Genomic DNA, 20,418 nt, shown 5'->3' with positions numbered 1-20,418 from the left:
TTAAAAAATTTATTGAAGTCTAGCTGATATACAATATTATATTAGTTGTAGTGATTTGACAATGATCTGTATTAGGAAATGCCATCAGGATAGGTGTAGTCACCATCAGTCACTACACAAAATTATGTATTTGCTGCTTTTAATCCCAGTGACATGTCATTTGATAACCAAAGTTTTTACGTCCTTGTTTCTTTCACCTGCTTTGCTCATCCTTCCACTTCCTCCCCTCCCACTAATCAGTTCTCTGTTTGAGCGATTTGTTATTTGTAGAGCCTGTTTCTGTTTTACTGTTTATTTGTTTTGTTGTTTAGATTCCACAGGTAGGTGAAATCATATGCTATTTGTCACTCTCTCTCTGATTTCTATCACTTAGCACAACATAGGTCCAACCATGTTGTCACAAATGCACGATTTCATTTATTTTGTGGCTAAGTATAAAGAGCATTTTATAAATATAAAAGAATCAATTTAACAGGAGGCTATTAAAATCCCAAATTCTTATGAATTAGCAAAACACCTTCAAAATATAGGACTTGTGAAAATTGCTTTTAATAAGTTCTTCTTCAGTGAAATACTATTTGAACAGCTGATTGAGCCTCAGCAATGATACAAGTCGACAAATATGGAAATACATTGCAAAGAGTATGAGAAGATAACTGTCAATCCAGAATTGTATGTTATTGAATGCAGAGAACTGGTGGCTGCCAGAAGGGCAGGTCTGGGGGCAGGGGTGAAGTGGGCGAAGGGGAGCAGAAGGTACAGGCTTCCAGGTATGGAATGAGTAAGTCCAAGGAGAAAAGGCACAGCATAGGAAATACAGTGAGTGATACTGTAGCAGCGTCCTGTGGAAGCTATGTTTCCAGTGAACAGAGCATAATGTGCAGACTTATCCAATCACAATGTCATACACTTGAAACTAATGTAACATTGTGTATCCAACATGTTTCCACAAAAAATAAATATAATTGAATGTTGAGTAACTGTCAAATCTGAGTGTGAAATAGTAACATTTAGAGACATTAAAAATGAAGAGTTTCTAGCACTACTATAATCATACCAACTAACTTCAAAATACACAACACAATAATAAAACTTATCCTGAAATGAGCATTTGCGATATAAGAAGGAATATAAAGTTAAAAAAATCATACGTATTAGCAAATCTGAATAACTACCGTATCATGTAAAAGTAATGCTCAGTTCTTGAGCTTAAAAAGTCATGATTTGTGACTTCTGGTTTCATCTCCAATATGTAAAGAGTTGGAAGCTGTCCTTGCCTTCTTAGAACAAGGCAGACTGGGGCACACTGAAAATCAAGGCTTTACAAGGATGTGTAATTAACATACAGCAGGCTGCCCATTGTGACTTTGCTCTTCTGTGTTGATTTTAGAATATCGTCCACCTATACATATTTTGTCACACTTTGTTACTGATTTCAATACCCTCATATCTTGTTTTCACATGTGTGAATATACAGCCAACCGGCAGCCTTTGGAGGAGAACTAAATAGAATTCCTCCCATGTCTCACCCACTAACAGCTCACTCCGTGAGAGCCCTGTGCCTTCTGTTTCTATCAAATGATCTGAAGGGCAATCAGTAGGGCATCTGACCCCCTGTCATTTGATGCACAAATTTCACTATTTTCAAGATTCTACTATGGCTTTCCCTAGCCCCTGCTGACTGTGGGTGAGCTGGAGGAATAGAGTGATAACGAATCTGTAGGGTTTCACCAATGTCTCCTTTGATCTAATATGTATGCCCCCTGGTCACTGTGATAATATGGGCATCCAAACATGGAAGCAAGGGCCCTGAAAATAATCTGATAGTGATAACTTTGAAGAAGGATATAACTCTTATTTATATCTATTTTGATAATGTCCCCCTATTCTACCAAAGAGATATGGCTTTGTCTTAATTTTGCCCACAGCGAGAAAAATAGGGTCACACTGCAAACATTTGAGTTAGACCTTAGTCAGACTTCGTGCAGCCCACCTAATACTTCCTCACGTCTTCCTGGAGGACATGGTGGCATTACACCTTCTTGTGGCATTACACCTTTCCTGTGGTTGGGTGGGGGAAGATGCTGGCCAACATGTATGCCTGGTCAGGATACAGAGATTTTCAGACAATAAAAAGAAATGTGAAATGCCCTGGGTTTAGTCTCTTGTGTCCAAGTTTTCTTCTTGTTAGAATGAAAAGATTCAATATGCATTATGATTTGGCCTGGAAAACAGAAGCTCTGTAAATTTGGAGCAGACCCCAAAACACATAGACTGAAATCGTCTTTATGTTATTCATATTTTATATGTACTAATTATTTATTATGAGTTATGTCGTTGAAGCAAGCGTTTGTTATCTGGATATGGTATTTTCCAGGTGGAAATTCACTCTACTACTTAATCTGTGTTAGATATCACATCATTTACTGTAGTACTCCATATGTACAGTAGGACACTGTAAGATTCACTTGTGTACTTGTGTGTTTCTCATTGAACTCTGGAGTTCTGGAGCATAGACACTGTCTTGATGCCCTTTATTTCCTGTGCCTTAAATATAGGTGTCACCTAATTTAAATTGTTGAAGGAATTACTGCACTGATTAATTTTTTGAGAAAGTATGAGTGAATGAACCAGTATCAACACTGGGATCATTATAAGAGTCACCTATTCATTCATAATTTGAGCCTGATTTTTTCTATTAGTTAATTATTTCTTATAATTCAGCTATGACATCTATAACATAGATGGTTTTCAACCACTAGTGAACTCAGAAAATATAGCTTCAATGAATCCATCAGACACATCATGCTTCTACCAAACAACATTTTCAAAATTCAGTGAAATGGTACCAGTCATTAAGAGCCTCATTAGAGAAGGTCAGTACTCCAGAGCTGCTATTTTGAGGAGAACCCAGGAGAATACATCAAACTGTGACACGATGTGGTGAGACATTTGCTCACATTTCATTGGTCCCCATGTGGAATGCAGACACCAATTCTCCTGTATTTTATTCTTTTTTATTTTCCTCTTTTGGAAGCAGTACTAACAGCTCTTGGAGCATACTAACAACACAATGAAGTATTTACAAAAGAAGGTGTTCCAATTGTTATTTGAAAATGCAAAGGATTCATTATTAAAGTTTTAAAATTATTCAACATTGTTCTTTATTTTCTGAAATTTCTTCATGCCATCCTACCTCTGTCTTCCTTCTCTATTTCTTCTCTTACCCCCTTCCCAATTGCATGAAGAAGAAATGTATGAACAGAGATTATGAAAAGGCCTTCCAAGTGTCAGGGTTACTTTCGTTGAGTCAATCATATTACAGAGAGACAAATGTTGAAGAAAAAGGAAAAAAGGATTTTGGTATAGACATAGGAAGTTTGATGTGATAGCTTTATTTCCAAATGGAAGCATCGAAAAAACTCAAGTTTTTGAGTTGAACTTGAACAAAGTTCAAGGACTTGAACAAAGAAGGTAGGGACAGCATTGAGACAAAGAGGTGGCATCTGTTTAGCAATGACATCTAATACGTTGAGTGTGGATCAGAAGTCAGGTCCTTCAAAAAGTAAATGTTTGGAAATAGAAGGGTCAAAAGCAGGGAGAATATTCTAAAGAAATAAGACCAGATTGATGTAGATGGAGACTAAGGGGCTAAGACAGTATTTTTCCCAAAGGAATCCATACCTTCATGTGGAACACATGACACATTTGCAATTTCACTTAGGTGGAGGTAGAGTAGATCATATGCTTTTCCTGGTCTATGGGGGAAATGTGGTTTCCAACAAAACTTACATTTCAGGTATAAAATACACATAACTATTCAAAGATCTGTGTTTTGTTATTCCAATAATTACTGATGTTCATTGATATGACTCTGCTCTCCCCCAAATAGAAAGTTCCTGAAATTAGTGATTGTAATGTGCAGTAGAATTTGCCACCATGAGCTTTGGTACCAGATAGCCTGAAATTAAACCTTGACTATATTCCTTACTAGTGTGTGACTTTATCAAGTTATCTAAGCTGCCATCATTTTCTTTTTTATTTTTTTATAGTAGCAGAACTTATCTTATAGCGTTCTTATAATAATTAATTTACAAAATGTCTAGCATTTATCCTCAGCTCAATAATGTTTACTGTGTTTGCCTCTGAATTATTCTAGAAAAACTTAATTCATTATAATTTTAATGTTTCAGATACTTTCCTATAAATTCCTTGAAGGCTAGTAAATATAGGGGTAGCAAATTTATGAAAATAGTTAATGAATCAGAATGATTACATTGTCCATAATTAGCTAGATTTATTATCTAGAAGGTGATTTAAAGAAATCAACATTCATGTATCTTCAAAAATATTATTTTGGTGGCTGGGAGTCATTGACAGAATTTGTGAAGAGAATGATTCTGAGAATGAGGCTATCTGACTGGTGGCCCCAGGTTTAAACTTTAGATCTCTAATTGGGAATGTACTGGGGTGCCTGGTGACTCAGTCAGTTAATCATCTGCCTTTGGCTTGAGTCATGGTCTCAGGGTCCTGGGCTGGAGCCCTATGTTGGGCTCCTGGCTCAGCGGAGACTCTGTTTCTCCCTCTCCTTGCCCCTCCCTGCCCTGCTCTGGCTTTGTCTCTCACTCTCAAATGAATGAATGAATGAATGAATGAATGAATAAAATCTTTAAAAAAGAATTATTATAAATCACTGTCACTTAAACCACTTCTATACACTCATTTAATCCTCATAACAGTGTTTTGAGAGAGGGGTATTTTTGAGATGGAAAATTGAGGTGTAGGTCATAGAATTATTTCCAAATATTGAGCCAATATTTGCTTTTGTTTGGGTGCAAGTATAGCATATCACCCATTATATGTAGATGCCCACAAGTGTGGGCCATGTAGCATTAAATAGGTATTTTCAGAGGGTTTTGTCCTCTCCAGGCTTTTTTTTTCTGATTTGTAAAAGAACTGTTGTAATCCCATGAACAGGTTACTTAAAGATATTTTCATTTTTCTACCTTCTACATAGGAAATAGCATTGGCCCCAGCTTGTAACTGTGGGTGTTCCTGTCCTAGACCAGGTTGTAGTTTGGTACAGCTGGATTTCCAAGACCCTAAGTGGGTAGGAGCAGGAACTCCCTGGGCAGACGACCAGCTGCCACCAGCTGCAGTAGAAGAATCCAGTGTTGAATGGTTTGGTGCTAACTGTGGACATCTGGTCAGATAGCATAGGAAATCAAGGTCAGAATATGTGGTGGAGATGAATGGTTACTGTCCTTCCCTTCCTCTTGATCTGCCTCACCCAGCCTGGGAAACTGCAGGACCCTGGCAAGGTGGCAGTTGTTGGCAGTTCCTGAGAGGAGCACGTCAGCACCACAGCCTGTCCCGACAGACCCACTTGAAGAGTTAAGGAGCTACTCAGAGCTTAGAGCTCTTTCAGTGTGGGAGCAATGAATATGGTCACAATGTGCCAGGAAGAGGGTTGGTCACGTTGGGACCCACACACAAACACAGAGCCACTAACTGATGGAGAAGGCAGTCACACAGTTGCAACCATGAATCAGTGACTCTGATATTTGCTTCTGTCCTTGGACACTATGCTCAGGAGGGTAATTCCCAAGTTGTGCACACAAGCCTCAAGCAAAAATTAAAAAAAAAAAAAAAAGCATATTACAAAGTTAGGTATATGACTAAAACAACCCTGGTGTCTGAGTTCTAAGCAGAATACATAATTTTTAAGAAGACAAAACAGTGTTATATGTCAACTGTAGCCCAACAAAATGGAACAAAAGACACAGAAAAAATTCACAGAGAAAAATTTGATAGACCAAAACTTAGCAAGTTCATCATCAATAAAATTTAATTCTGACTTTTAAAAAATTCCTCAGACAAACCTGTGAAACAAATATTTCTGAGTGGATGATTTTGGAGAACACTTAACACTGAGAACTACACATGTATATTTGCACCTTGGTGACTGAATTATATTAGTATTTTTTTAGAAAAATGATGATATCTACTTTTCAGTGTTTATTTGCTCCGGGAATATGTTACTATGTGTATAAGCTTCCATAGAGCTTTCTTCACTTCTTTGTTCCTCAGAGTGTACACCACAGGGTTTAGAAGGGGTGTCAGCACTGTGTAGAAAACTGCCACAACCCCATCCACAGCATCCCGGGAGCCTGGCCTCAGGTAAATGAAAACACAGGGAACAAAGAAACAAAGGACCACAATGCAGTGGGAGGCGCAGGTCTGAAAGGCTCTGTGTCTCCCCTCTGAGGTGCGGATCTTCAGGATGGACCAGACGATGGACACATAAGACAGCACTATCAGGAGAAAGCAGCCCGAAGCCACTACCCCGATGTTGACAAAGATCACCATCTCATTGACAGAGGTGTCTGCACAGGCCAGCTTGAGGATGGGAGGTCCATCACAGAAGTAATGCTGGATCTGGCTGGGCCCACAGTAGGGCAGACGGAATGTCAGTGTGGTCTGGACAGCAGAGTGCAGAGAGCCACTGAACCACGTGCTGGTGGCCAGGAGGGCACACGTCCTCCCACTCATCATGCTGGCATACCTGAGTGGGTGACTGATGGCCAGGTAGCGGTCATAGGACATGACTGTGTAGAGGAAACACTCAGTGCTCCCCAGGAAGTGGAAGGAGTAGAGCTGGGCCACACAGCTGGGAAAGGAGATGGCTCTGCCTCCTGGTGATGCCAAGGTCATTAGCATTTTGGGCACAGTGACGGTGGAGAACCACATGTCAATGAAGGACAGGTTGGCCAGGAAGTAGTACATGGGGGTGTGGAGGTGGGAATCCACCTTGATCACCAGCAGGATGAGGAGGTTCCCCACCACAGTGAGTACATAAATCACCAAGAAGATTCCCAAGAGGGGGATGTCCATTGATGGAGCGTGGGGAAGGCCCATGAGGAAGAACGTTTTGACGAGGCTCACGTTTGTCATTTTCCACGCCTTTGGTATCTCTCCCTATAGGAATAGAGAGAGCACCTAGCATTTAATTGAAAACTGAAAACCCATTTTCATGTGTCAACTTCATCATCCATGGTAGATAGTTCTAGAGCTAAACTAAATTTTGCTTCTTATGAAACTTATTTGCTAAAGGTGATAGAATGATTTCATCATCATCTTCTCTCTTCCTCTCTCTCTCTTTCTCTTGCCCACACAGATACACATGCATGCACAAACAGAAGCACAGATAGATACATGTAGAAGAAAGTCATAGAAATCCATTGTATTAATCTCTAGTAATATATCATAAATGACCACACACTTAGCTGCTTACAAACCATTCAAATTTCCATTCTTACAGTGTTTGAGTCAGGTGAGCTGGATGTTTTGCTCAAGGTTGAAATCAGGATGTCAGCTAAGTCTGGAATCTCATCTGAAGCTTGGGTTTCTCTTCCGAGCCCATGGAGATTGTTGGCAGAATTCAATTCCTTGCAGCTTTAGGACTGAGGTATCTGTCTTTCTTGCTGGCTGTTAGCAGGGATCATTCCTCTTAGCTTTTGAGCCCACCCTTGTGTCCTAACCACCCGGCCATCTGATAACATGGCGGCTTAATTTTATAAAGCTGGTAGGAGAATCTGTCTCCAGTTTGCTGTGATGAAGTGTAATGTAAGAATGTATCATAAGTGATATCTCATCATGGTCTCATCACAGAAGTAATGCTGGATCTCACCCACATAAAGGAGAGACTATTTAGCAGGGAGTGTACACCGGGGGGCAGCAATCAGGGGGACCTCTTTGAATTCTATTTTCTCTCCAGAATTCATGGAGAAATTTAAAGAACCAAGTATTTAATTGCTGATAGCAATGCACACTTCAAAAGTCTTTGGTACACCTGAATAATTCCTTGGGGTCCTCATATGTAACTTTATAGTAGTATTCTCAGCTAGGAGATAAAAACTAAATAAGGTAATAGTTGTGAAGTCTATAATAAAGTATCTGACAGTTGAGAACTTCACAAGAAATTGTAGTGAATCATACAAAACTGTTGCCTTCTGATAGAGAGTTGCCTATGTATCTATCTATCATCTATCTATCTACCTATCAACAGAGAGGGGGAATGAAAGGAAGAATAAATTCTCTTTATGTTGTAGAGACTTCTTAGTTTCAAAACTAGATCTTTGAGGAAGGCTTCCTCACTGGTATTTGACTGGTATCTCACTACAGCCATCACCGGCTTATAAAGGGATTTCCCTCAGAGAAGGTGAGAAACTTACCTCTATGATATGAGACCAGCTACCTTCCATTTCATTCAGAATACCAACCTTGTACACTGCTGTCTCCTTGCCTCTCTTACACTAGACTTACAATGTATGCTTACATAATGGATTTTGTGAGGCTCTAAGAACATAAAATTTATACCTGTTCTCCAAAACACAATCCACTGGCAGTTTTCTAACATATATCTTTCTATCCTAAATACCTAGATATTTAGGCTAATTTGCCTTTGTTAGAGATAATATCCCTCCCTCCATCTTCCACTCTCATACTCATAAGTTCAGGCAATGCCCTTATAGGAGAAGACATCTCCACCAAGGATATGGCTCTTATTTAAGACCTACTACTTGAGACAGGAAGAACAGAACCAACACCAGAGGAAAGGATGTTGCCAGCTTGATGTCAAGAAAAGTTGGGATTCTACACAATGAAAATTGAGACAGAATTGATATTTTTAAAATTTGACCCAAATTCATGTTCAGTTCATGATCATTATTAATTATTCTTTGAGGAAAACTGTGAAACTGGCTCAACAATATGACAGAAGCCAGGATCGCTGATCCCAGCAAAGCTTAGACAAAATGTATCCCGTGTCTAGACAATGTGGCTTAAGCTACATCTAAGCTGTAATTTTCATGGATGGAGAGTGGGAGGTTCAGGCTTCCAGGTATGGAATGAATAAGCCATGGGAATGAAGGCCCAGCATAGGAAATACAGTCAATGGTATTGTATAGTGACAGATGGTGGCTGCACCTGTGGTGAGCAGAGCATAGACTACAGAGAATGTCAATTAGTATGTCGTACACCTGAAAATTGTGTGACGTTGTGTGTCAAACATACAAGCACACGCACAAAATGTTAAGCTATACTTTTTCAATAGGAGAATAAATAACAGAGGAAAAATTATCATAATCACCTATATGGATATCAGAATTCAAAAACTGGTACAAATGTATCTGAAGTTTCTACTTTACCAGTGGGATCCCATATCCAAGACATCTTCATATTCACATTAGATGAAATATGAACCTTTTCATCAGGTGTATTGCAAAGTAGACTAAGATTTATCAATTAGAGGTGTCAACATTTCATTTGTTTGTCCACCTTGTAACAATTTTGTGCTTCTTTGTAGGCTTTTAATTAATAATTGTGTGTGTGTGTGTGTGTGTGTGTGTGTGTGTGTAAAGAGAGAGAGAAATAGGCAGACGGACAGAGATGGGATACAGAGACATAGACAGAGATAGTAACAACCTGAGACTTGATAACCCAATGTAAAACGATGTCTAACAATGCCCAAGCATCTTACCTCTCAGTGGAAGTTGAAGAGGGAAAGCAGGAAGACTAAGAAAAATCTACCATTTTTAAGAACTCACCTACAGTATGTGATTCATTTCATTATAAAACTCATCTGTATTTTTTCCTCCAATTTTTCACTATTTATGTCGAGGCAGTAGTTTGCACGTTATTACTCAAAGAACAGTTACCTGTGGTTCTTTGGTGAGAGTGGCTCTTTTCTAGTCAAAGACCCAACTAGCTGAAGTCCAGGGAATAGAACACACTCAGCCAGATGGATAGGAGCTTAACTTGATGTAGTGTCTCAGGGGATAGATTCCTCTTGAGTCTTCAGGTTCCTTGATGAGCATAAAAACAACAAGAAGAGGGGCGCCTGGGTGGCTCAGTGGGTTAAGCCGCTGCCTTCGGCTCAGGTCATGATCTCAGGGTTCTGGGATCGAGTCCCACATCGGGCTCTCTGCTCAGCAGGGAGCCTGCTTCCCTCTCTCTCTCTCTGCCTGCCTCTCCATCTACTTGTGATTTCTCTCTGTCAATAAATAAATAAAATCTTTAGAAAAAAAAAAAAAACAACAAGAAGAGACTCATGAAAGGTTTTTAATAATCATGCACAGATGTCCCACTGTGTTTGCTTTTTGAACCCTCCTGAGAGGAGTTCATGTCTCTCTGAAACTTGTATTTACACCTAAGAGGAAGGAAGAAGGACCCAGCTCCCTTTTCCCTCAACAGCGATTCAGATAAACACAAAACTGTTGGCTCTCAACTTAAACTTGTCCAGAATCCATAAACAGTCACCACCTGTCTCCATGCTACATCTCAATGCAACTCTCTCTTCTAACACCTTTTTAAGCTGTGTTAAAACCATCTAAATTCCTAAAAAACTTTGTTGTTTAGAGTTTTTTTTTTTCTTTTTTGTCAGAGAGAGGGAGAGAGAGAGCGAGCACAGGCAGACAGAATGGCAGGCAGAGGCAGAGGGAGAAGCAGGCTCCCTGCCGAGCAAGGAGCCCGATGTGGGACTCCATCCCAGGACACTGGGATCATGACCTGAGCCGAAGGCAGCTGCTTAACCAACTAAGTCACCCAGGTGTCCCTAGAGTTTTTTTTTTAAAGACTTTATTTATTTATTTATTTGAGAGAGAGAGAGCTTGAGAGGGGAGAAGGTCTGAGTGGGCAGCAGACTCCCCATGGAGCTGGGAGCCCGATGTGGGGATGTGGGACTGGAGCCTGATGGGGGACTCAATCCTGGGACTCTGGGATCATGATCTGAACTGGAGGCAGTTGCCCAACCAATTAAGCCACCCAGGCACCCATTGTTTAGAGTTTCAGAGTGACTTTGCTGAAGGAAATGTCTAAGGATATATAACTATTTCCCAGCTGTATATATAGTAGGTTGCATTGCTCTCATAACTTTTATAGTCTTATAAGCAAGGGTAAACACATGATATAGCAAAGTCATTCTTAATTTGCAAATAAGCTTTCCACAAACAGTATTGATTTCTTTGTTTTGAGTTAACAGTGCTTTCTCCCACATAGTGTTGGTACAAATCTGTAAAGTTACAGCGCCTTCTTTAGGAAAGCAATATGAGAGTAGTTACTGAATATGCAGATCTATAACTGTATTGGAGATCTAGTGTTTGCACCAATGTTCACATTAGCTAAGAGCACAAGAGAGTCCTTGTAGTCCCCATTCTTGCGAAGACTTTGTATATTCACAGATGACACATTTTTCTCCAATCTTCAAAGCATAAATTTATGTATTATTGTAGGTTTTTTTAAAAAAAGATTTATTTATCTATTTGAGAAACAGAGAGAGTAGGAAGGAGAGGTAGAGGCAGAGGGAGAGAGAGAATCTCAAGCAGACTCCACACTGACCATGGATCCTGACGAGGGTCTTGATCTCATGACCCTGAGATCATGACCTAAGCAAAAATCAAGAGTTGGATGCTTAACCGACTGAGCTACCCAGACATTCCTATTATTGTAGTTTTAATATGCATTTCCATGATTTCCAAAGAGGTTGAGCATAATTTTTTTTGCTTTTTCAACATTTCTGGCTTTCCATTTCTCTGAAAACTCTATTATCTGACTTTTGCCTATTATATTTATTTCTTTTTACTTTTTGATTTATTTATGTTTCCATACTGCAACTAATACTTTCTATTTTCTCTTTAGTTTATGCATAGTAAGCATTTTCTCTCAATGCATAACTTACCCTTTCTCTATCTTTAGAATGTTTTTGATAATTTGACCAAATGAAAATGAAGTATTTCTACTCAATTCTTTTTGTGTCTTTTTAAGTGTTTATCTAAATTTCAGTTAGTTAATGTACAGTGTAATAGCTCCAGGTGTGCAATTTAGTGATTCAACACCTACATACAACACCCAGTGCTCATCACAAGTGCCCTCCTCAATCCCCATTACCTTATGATCCAGCGATTGTGCTACCCAAAGGATATAAAAATACTGATTCAAAGGGGAACATGTACCCTGATGTTTCTAATAGCATTATCAAAAATACTAAATTATGGAAAAAGCCCAAATGTCCATTGACTGATGAATAGAAAAAGATGTGATATATATATATTACTCATTCATAAAAAACAATGAAATATTTGTCTTTTATTTAACTATTTATTTATTTATTATTAACGTATAACATATTATTAGTCCCAGGGGTACAGGTCTGTGAATCACCAGGAATATTTATCTTTTAAAGAGAATTTTTCTACACCATGATTTTATTTATTCAAAGCTAATTTTTATCACATATGTGACAGGTACAATTTTGGATCACTATTTTTGTGTAACGATTTAGCTGTAGTGACTTGCCGACCCATGAACACACAGGGTATTATGTGTTGACTATACTGGTGACATCATGCTAATTAGGAGCTGGTGTGTGAGAAAGAGAACATAGCCCATGCCCTAGAAATTCATATGTGAACTGCATTGTGGGAGTTGAGCCTACAGAAAAAAACTGCCACCTCAGTGACATTTCCGGTCATCTAGTTGCCTTGCGGTGAGTTAGGTTAGTCCACAAATCTGGTCTAATTTGACAATGTTCAGCAATGTCAGCTCATACTGTGCTCAAATTTCTTTTTATTTCATTTATTCCTGAAATACCAAATAAGTAGTTCAAATGATTTATGTGACAGACTGACATAGGGTAAAGGACTTGACTTCCCCTGGTGTCCCTACTTCCATGGTGGGGGGGAGCTCTCCAAAATTTCATTTCCTTGGCACATTATGTGATAAAAAGTATCTGGCTGTCATACAGCACAAAACTGTCAAATTGCAGGTTTTTATCCTCCTGCTGAAAAAATACTTGCACTAACATACAAGGCAGTAATTTTTCTACTCTGCCCTCTTCCTTACCCAGACAGTGAATCCAGGTAATTCTATGAGAATTCCTGCATATAACTACATCTAGATGTAAAAATTAATCATAAGAGTGCAGCATAAATTAGCAAGATCAGTTAAGTGTTTTGTCTTGCAGAAACAATGGTGTGATTCATCCCATCGACGACACTGACATGCTGAGCGTCCTGATGAGACAATGTGTGGAAGAAGACAAGTCCTTAATGTCAGCTATTCCCTCATAACCAGTTGCAAAATAAGTCTTGTACCTTCGACATGTATTTCTACATTGCTTTGGTATGTGTGTGTTTCCATATTTTATTTTACTCCCCCCATTCAGTCCATTATTATATCTAGGATGTGTTCATGGTAATTTTACTGTTTTGTCCATAGGGCACACGATGTTGAACTCGACTTGCCTCAAAACCAATGATAGTGTTGGATCTGGGTGGAATAAATGGTGATTTTTCAGAACAGCTCCATGTGTGAAGGGAGTGACGTGAGGACTACAGTCAGGCTGTAGTTGGTGCCGACATCGTGTGTGTGTAAGTAGACAGGGAAGGATGTATACAGATGGTGTGCAGTCATTTCAGTGCACAGCCATGGATCTTTTTTTTTTTTTTAAAGATCTTATTTATTTTATTTATTTGTCAGAGAGAGAGAGAATGAGAGCGAGCACAGGCAGACAGAGTGGCAGGCAGGGTCAGAGGGAGAAGCAGGCTCCCCGCCGAGCAAGGAGCCCAATGTGGGACTCAATCCCAGGACGCCAGGATAATGACCTGAGCCGAAGGCAGCTGCTTAACCAACTGAGCTACCCAGGCATCTTCAGCCATGGATCTTTACTGGCATACTTATTTGTTTACAGGTTGGCTGTGTATCATTTAAACCCTCTTCCTGTAATTGGGGCTGCATTTTGCTGTAGAAACAGCAATATCAGATGCTTTTCCATTCCCTCCAGCAAATAGGGACACAGACATGGGATCTAGACTTGACCAATAAAATATGTCAACTTAGACTTTGGGTCAGAAGCAAGGGCAGTAAAAGGCACATGTGAGACAGGATGATTCAGAGGATGGCCATGACAGGGTTAACAACACAGAGATTGGAAAGGCAGGGTGACAGCATCCTGCAGGGTGGTAAGGGGTTCATGCCTGGGGTGACGGTAAGCCACTGTGGACTGAAGCCCTCCATGAAACGTCAGTGGGCCGTCATCACATATTAGGCATGATTTTGCAATAATTCTGCCTGTTCCTGTTTCCTGTTCCTCCTCCAAGTTTGATTCACTGGTTTTTCTAGGGCTTTGTTACATGAGTATGTGTGTGTGTATGGGGGAAATGTGTTTCCACTGACATGTAAATTTTTGTTTAGCTTACTTTTTTTTTTTTTAACCTATTGTGGACATCAATGCAAGTCAATAGATCAATATCCAAATCTTTAATTTTCTGGTTTCTTTAGGCATATAACAATGTGTATAATTTAAATCGATCAGTTTATATCATATATGCTATACTTCTGTTCTCATCTTTAAATTTTTTTGTCCTTTTTTCAATACTACCTCTCAACTGTAGATTTAATAATCTTATTTTTATCCTTCTTCTCTTTTAACTATACTCCTACAATGTACAAATTGTCATTGTTTTCTTTATAAAGATGGCACAAGGCTAACATCACTTCTGTGCATTGTTGAAAATATCCTGCAAAAGCCACTCAGAGTTAACTGGTGTGGTTATAACTGCTTAATATTTCATGATGTAGCAGCACAATGATTTATTAAACCATTTCTCTGTAAGGATATTTAAACCCTCTCTGTAACAATATTCACTTGCTTTTCAGTTGTTTTGTCACTAGAAACCATGTATAAACACAGACTTCATTCACTCATTTATTTATTTATATTATTTTAATCTCACACCCAACATGCGGCTTGAACTCATGGCCCCAGGTCAAGAGTCACAGGCTCATCCTACTGAGCCAGCAAGGCTCTCCAAAGCACGTGTTTGAATAAAGACAATTATGACTGGTGCTTTTATAATCATGAATAGATTCCTGAATTGAATTACTGGAGTAAGTGTATATGTGTTCTTAACTTCAACTACTGTCCTATTGCTTTCCTAAAGAAGGCTCTGTAACTGCATAGATTTGTACAAACACTATGTTCGAGGAAGCTTTCTTCTTCATCCAAGTCAGCAATAGATGTTGATATTAGTAACTGGAATTAGTTACCTTAATAAGTAAATTTCCTGACAAACCAAAAAGAAAAGTCTATTTCCTCAAAACAAAGAAATCAATACTGTTCACGAAAAGCTTATTTACAAATTAATACCCAACTTTTGTAGCAACATGGACAGGACTGGAAGAGATTATGCTGAGTGAAATAAGTCAAGCAGAGAGGGTCAATTATCATATGGTTTCACTTATTTGTGGAGCATAGCAAATAGCATGGAGGACATGGGGAGTTAGAGAGGAGAAGGGAGTTGGGGGGAAATTGGAAGGGGAGGTGAACCATGAGAGACTATGGACTCTGAAAAACAATCTGAGGGGTTTGAAGGGCCGGGGGGGGGGTGGGAGGTTGGGGTACCAGGTGGAAAGTTTTATAGAGGGCACGGATTGCATGGAGCACTGGATGTGGTGCAAAAATAATGAATACTGTTATGCTGAAAATAAATAAAAAATAAATTAAAAGAAGAACAACTTTAATATATCAAGTGTTTATACTTGCTTATAATACCATAAAAGTTATGAGGGCAATGCAGCCTTTTATGTATACAGCTGGGAAATAGTTATATATCCTTAGGTATTTCCTATGCAGAGTCACTCTAAAACTCTAAGCAACAAAAATTTTTAGGAATTTAGATATTTTAAACTCAACTTACAAAAGTAGTGGAAGAGAGAGTTGCCTTGATATGGAGAGTGGGGACAGGTGGTGACCATTTATGGATTCTGGACAAGTTTAAGTTGAGAGCCAGCGGCTGTGTGTTTATCTGCATCACTGTTGAGGGAACAGGGTAACTAGGTCCTCTTCCTTCCTCTTAGGTATAAATACAAGTTTCAGAAAGACATGAACTGTTCTCAGGAGGGTTCAAAAAGCAAACACAGTGGGACATCTATGCATGATTATTAAAAACCTTTCATTAGTGTCTTGCTCTTGTTTTTCTGCTCATCAAGGAACCTGAAGACTCAAGAGGAATCCTTCCCCTGAGTCGCCAAATCAAGTTAAGCTCCTATCCATCTAGCCATCTTCCTTTCATTCCCCAAACTTCAACTATTTGAGTCCTTGGATAGAAATGAGCCACTCTCACCAAAGAATCATAGATATATCTGTTCTTTGAGTGATAACTTGCAAACTACTGCCTTGACAATGATAGTGAAAAATTGGAAGAAAAAAACCCAGCTGAGTTTTATGTTAAAATGAATCACATATTGTAAGGTGAGTTCTTAAAATGGTAGATTTCTCTTAGTCTTCCTGCTTTCCTTTTTGAACTTCCCCTGGGAGGTAAGATGCTTGGGCATTGTTAGATATGCCTCTACAGTGTGTTACTAAGTCTCTCTGTCTCCATCTGTCTTTTTCTCCTCACTACACACACACACACACACACACACACACACACACACACACAGAGTGACACCATAATTGATAATCCTGTGTTAAATCTTAGTCTACTTTGCAATTTACCTGATGAAAAGGCTCATATTTTAATTAATTTGAATACAAAGATATCCTGGATATAGGATCCCAATGGTAAAATAGAAATTTCAAATACCTATTTGTATCATTATTTCAATTCTGATATCCATACAGCTATGATTATGATAATTCTGTCTCTGTTATTTATTCTCTTATTTGAAAAATATGATTTCAAAATCTTTTTGTGTAGTTGATACATTGTTGCACTATTTTCAGGTATATAATATACTGACTCAGCTTCTCTGTACTTTATGTTCTGCTTACCACAAGGGCAGCTACAATCTGTCGCCATACAACACTGTGACATTACCATTGACTCTATTTCCTATGCTGTGCCTTTACTCCCATGGCTTATTCAGTCCATACCTGGAAGCCTGAACCTCCCACTCTCCTTCACCCATAAAAATTACAGTTTAGATGTAGCTTAAGCCACATTGTTAGACATGGGAAACATTTTGTCTGAGCTTTTCTGGGATCAGAGATCCTGGCTTCTCTCATATTGTGGAGCCAGTTTCATCGTCATCCCTCAAAGAATAATTAATAGGGTGCCTGGGTGGCTCAGTGGGTTAAGTCTCTGCCTTTGGCTTGAGTCATGGTCTTGGAGACCTGGGATCAAGTCCCGCATCGGGCTCTCTGCTCAGCAGGGAGCCTTGTTCGGGCTCTCTGCTCAGCAGGGAGCCTTGTTCGGGCTCTCTGCTCAGCAGGGAGCCTTGTTCCCCCTCTCTGCCTACTTGTGATCTCTCTCTCTCTCTGTCAAATAAATTAATAAATAAAATATTAAAAAAGGAATAATTAACAATAATTCTGAACTCAAAGCTAATTTGAATTAAAAATCAATTCAGCCTGCCTTTTCTTGACATTTCTTTACATCAAACTGGCAACATCCTTTCCTCTGGTGTTGGTTCTGTTCTTCCTGTCTCAGGTAGTAGGTCTTAAATAAGAGTCATATCCTTGGTGGAGATGTCTTCTCCTATAAGGGCATTGCCTGAATTTATGAGTATGAGAGTGGAAGATGGAGAGAGGGATATTGTCTCTAACAAAGCTATAATCATCTAAATATCTAGACATTTATGACAGAAGGTTATATGTTAGAAAACTGCCAGTGGATTATGTTTGGGAGAACAGGTATAGATTATATGTTCCTAGAACCTCATAAAGGATAACCTATTGTAAACGGAGTATGGAGCCAACAGTGTACAAGGCTTGTTATTTTCTGGATCAGACGGAAGATTGCAGGAATCATGTCACAGCGTTGAGTTTCTCAAACTCCCCTGAGGGAACTCCCTTTATAAGCTGGTGATTGTTGTAGCGAGACATCAGTCAAATACCAGTGATGAACCCTTCCTCAAAGATCTAGTTCTGAGGGGCACCTGGGTGGTTTAGTGGGTTAAAGCCTCTGCCTTCGGCTCAAGTCATGATCCCAGGGTCTTGGGATTGAGCCCTGCGTCAGGCTCTCTGCTCAGTGGGGACCCTGCTTTCCCCACGTCCCGCCTCCCTCTCTGACTACTTGTGATCTCTGTTTGTCAAATAAATAAATAAAATCTTAAAAAAAAGATCTAGTTTTGAAATTGAGATGTTTCTATGACACAAAGACAATTTATTCTCCCTCTCATTCCCCCACTCTGGTAGATTGGTAGATAGATAGATATTGGTAGATACAGATTGGAAGCCGGTTCTGTATCACAAGGCAATTTTGTATGATTCATTATCAATAGTTGAGCAGCTATCAAGTGCCAGACACTTTATTAAGGACTTCACATCTACTGTCTTATTTAAAACTTATAATGTCTCAGCTGGTATTACTATTGCTGAGTTACCTATGAGGACCCCAGAGAATTATTCAGCTGTGCTGTAGACTTTTGAAGTGTGCAGCCTATCAGCAATTAAATTCTTGGTTTTTAAGTTTCCACACAAACTCTGGAGAGAAAATAGAATTCCAAGAGGACCCCCTGATTGCTGTCCTCTGATGAACACTCCTTGATAAATTGCCTCCCCTTGGGTGTGAGCGAGACCTGAGACTGTGATGGGATATCACTCGTGATGCATTTTGTTACATCACACTTTGTCACAGAAAACTGGAGACGGATTCTTCTACTGGCTTTGAAGCAGTAAGCTGCCATGGTATCAGATGGCCGGGTGGTTAGGACCTGGGGGTGGGCTCTACAGCCGAGGGCGAAGATTCCTACTAACATCTAGAAAGCCAGACACCTCAGTCCCAAGCCTCAGATGAAATTCCAGACTCAGATGACATCCTGATTTCAGCCTTGAGCATAACACCCACCACCTGACTCAAACACTGTAAGAATGGAAATTTGCATTGTTTTGTGTTGCTAAATTTGCCATCATTTATGACACATAACCAGAGGTGACACAATGGATTTCTATGGCTTTCTACTGCGTAGATCTGTGTGTGCCTCATTGGTGTGTGCATGTGTTTGTGGGTGTGCAAGAGACAGAGAGAAAAAAGAGAGAGAAAGAGAGGATGATGATGAAGCAAGTAGAGTATAACTCTTGCATTATCTGCCAGGAATGATGAAGTTGACACACGAAAATGGGTTTTCACTTTTCAGTTAAATGCTGGGTGCTCTCTCTATTCCCATAGGGAGAGACACAAAAGGCGTGGAAAATGACAAACGTGAGCCTCGTCAAAACGTTCTTCCTCATGGGTCTTCCCCATGCTCCAGCAATGGACATTCCCCTCTTGGGAATCTTCTTGGTGATTTATGTACTCACTGTGGTGGGGAACCTCCTCATCCTGCTGGTGATCAAGGTGGATTCCCACCTCCACACCCCCATGTACTACTTCCTGGCCAACCTGTCCTTCATTGACATGTGGTTCTCCACCGTCACTGTGCCCAAAATGCTGATGACCTTGGTGTCACCAGGAGGCAGGGCCATCTCCTTTCCCAGCTGTGTGGCCCAGCTCTACTCCTTCCACTTCCTGGGGAGCACCGAGTGTTTCCTCTACACAGTCATGTCCTATGACCGCTACCTGGCCATCAGTCACCCACTCAGGTATGCCAGCATGATGAGAGGGAGGACGTGTGCCCTCCTGGCCACCAGCACGTGGCTCAGTGGCTCTCTGCACTCTGCTGTCCAGACCACACTGACATTCCGTCTGCCCTACTGTGGGCCCAGCCAGATCCAGCATTACTTCTGTGATGCCCCTCCCATCCTCAAGCTGGCCTGTGCAGACACCTCTGTCAATGAGATGGTGATCTTTGTCAACATTGGGGTTGTGGCCTTGGGCTGCTTTCTCCTGATAGTGCTGTCCTATGTGTCCATCGTCTGGTCCATCCTGAAGATCCGCACCTCAGAGGGGAGACACAGAGCCTTTCAGACCTGTGCCTCCCACTGCACTGTGGTCCTTTGTTTCTTTGTTCCCTGTGTTTTCATTTACCTGAGGCCAGGCTCCCGGGATGCTGTGGATGGGGTTGTGGCAGTTTTCTACACGGTGCTGACACCCCTTCTAAACCCTGTGGTGTACACTCTGAGGAACAAAGAAGTGAAGAAAGCTCTATGGAAGCTTATACACATAGTAACATATTCCCGGAGCAAATAAACACTGGAAAGTAGATATCATCATTTTTCTAAAAAAATACTAATATAATTCAGTCACCAAGGTGCAACATATACATGTGTAGTTCTCAGTGTTAAGTGTTCTCCAAAATCATCCACTCAGAAATATTTGTTTCACAGGTTTGTCTGAGGAACTTTTAAAAATTGGAATTAAAATTTATTGATGATGAACTTGCCCAAGTTTTGGTCTATCAAATTTTTCTCTGTGAATTTTTTCTGTGTCTTTTGTTCCATTTTGTTGAGCTATAGTTGACATATAACATTGTTTTGCC

At 40.0% G+C, this 20,418-nt stretch overlaps 2 protein-coding genes across 2 annotated transcripts; one reads left to right on the top strand and one right to left on the bottom strand.

Moving 5' to 3' along the window:
- Positions 1-6,018: 6,018 nt before the first annotated feature.
- LOC309858090 (olfactory receptor 10G9-like) lies at positions 6,019-6,954 on the bottom strand (the record flags this gene model as incomplete). The annotated part of the gene is made up of 1 exon (XM_082750779.1): positions 6,019-6,954. One exon carries the CDS (start codon positions 6,952-6,954, stop codon positions 6,019-6,021), a length of 936 nt encoding a protein of 311 aa, XP_082606905.1.
- A 12,239-nt stretch (positions 6,955-19,193) lies between these two features.
- Positions 19,194-20,129, top strand: LOC309858094 (olfactory receptor 10G9-like; the record flags this gene model as incomplete). Its single annotated transcript, XM_082750783.1, has 1 exon — positions 19,194-20,129. The coding sequence occupies one exon, from the start codon at positions 19,194-19,196 to the stop codon at positions 20,127-20,129; it is 936 nt and encodes a 311-aa protein (XP_082606909.1).
- Positions 20,130-20,418: the final 289 nt, after the last annotated feature.

Source organism: Mustela nivalis, assembly GCF_964662115.1.
Source record: "Mustela nivalis genome assembly, contig: HAP1_SCAFFOLD_1842, whole genome shotgun sequence".
NCBI lineage: Eukaryota > Metazoa > Chordata > Mammalia > Carnivora > Mustelidae > Mustela > Mustela nivalis.
The sequence above is the reverse complement of the archived record's forward strand: the minus strand, read 5'-3'. Positions and strand labels throughout refer to the sequence as shown.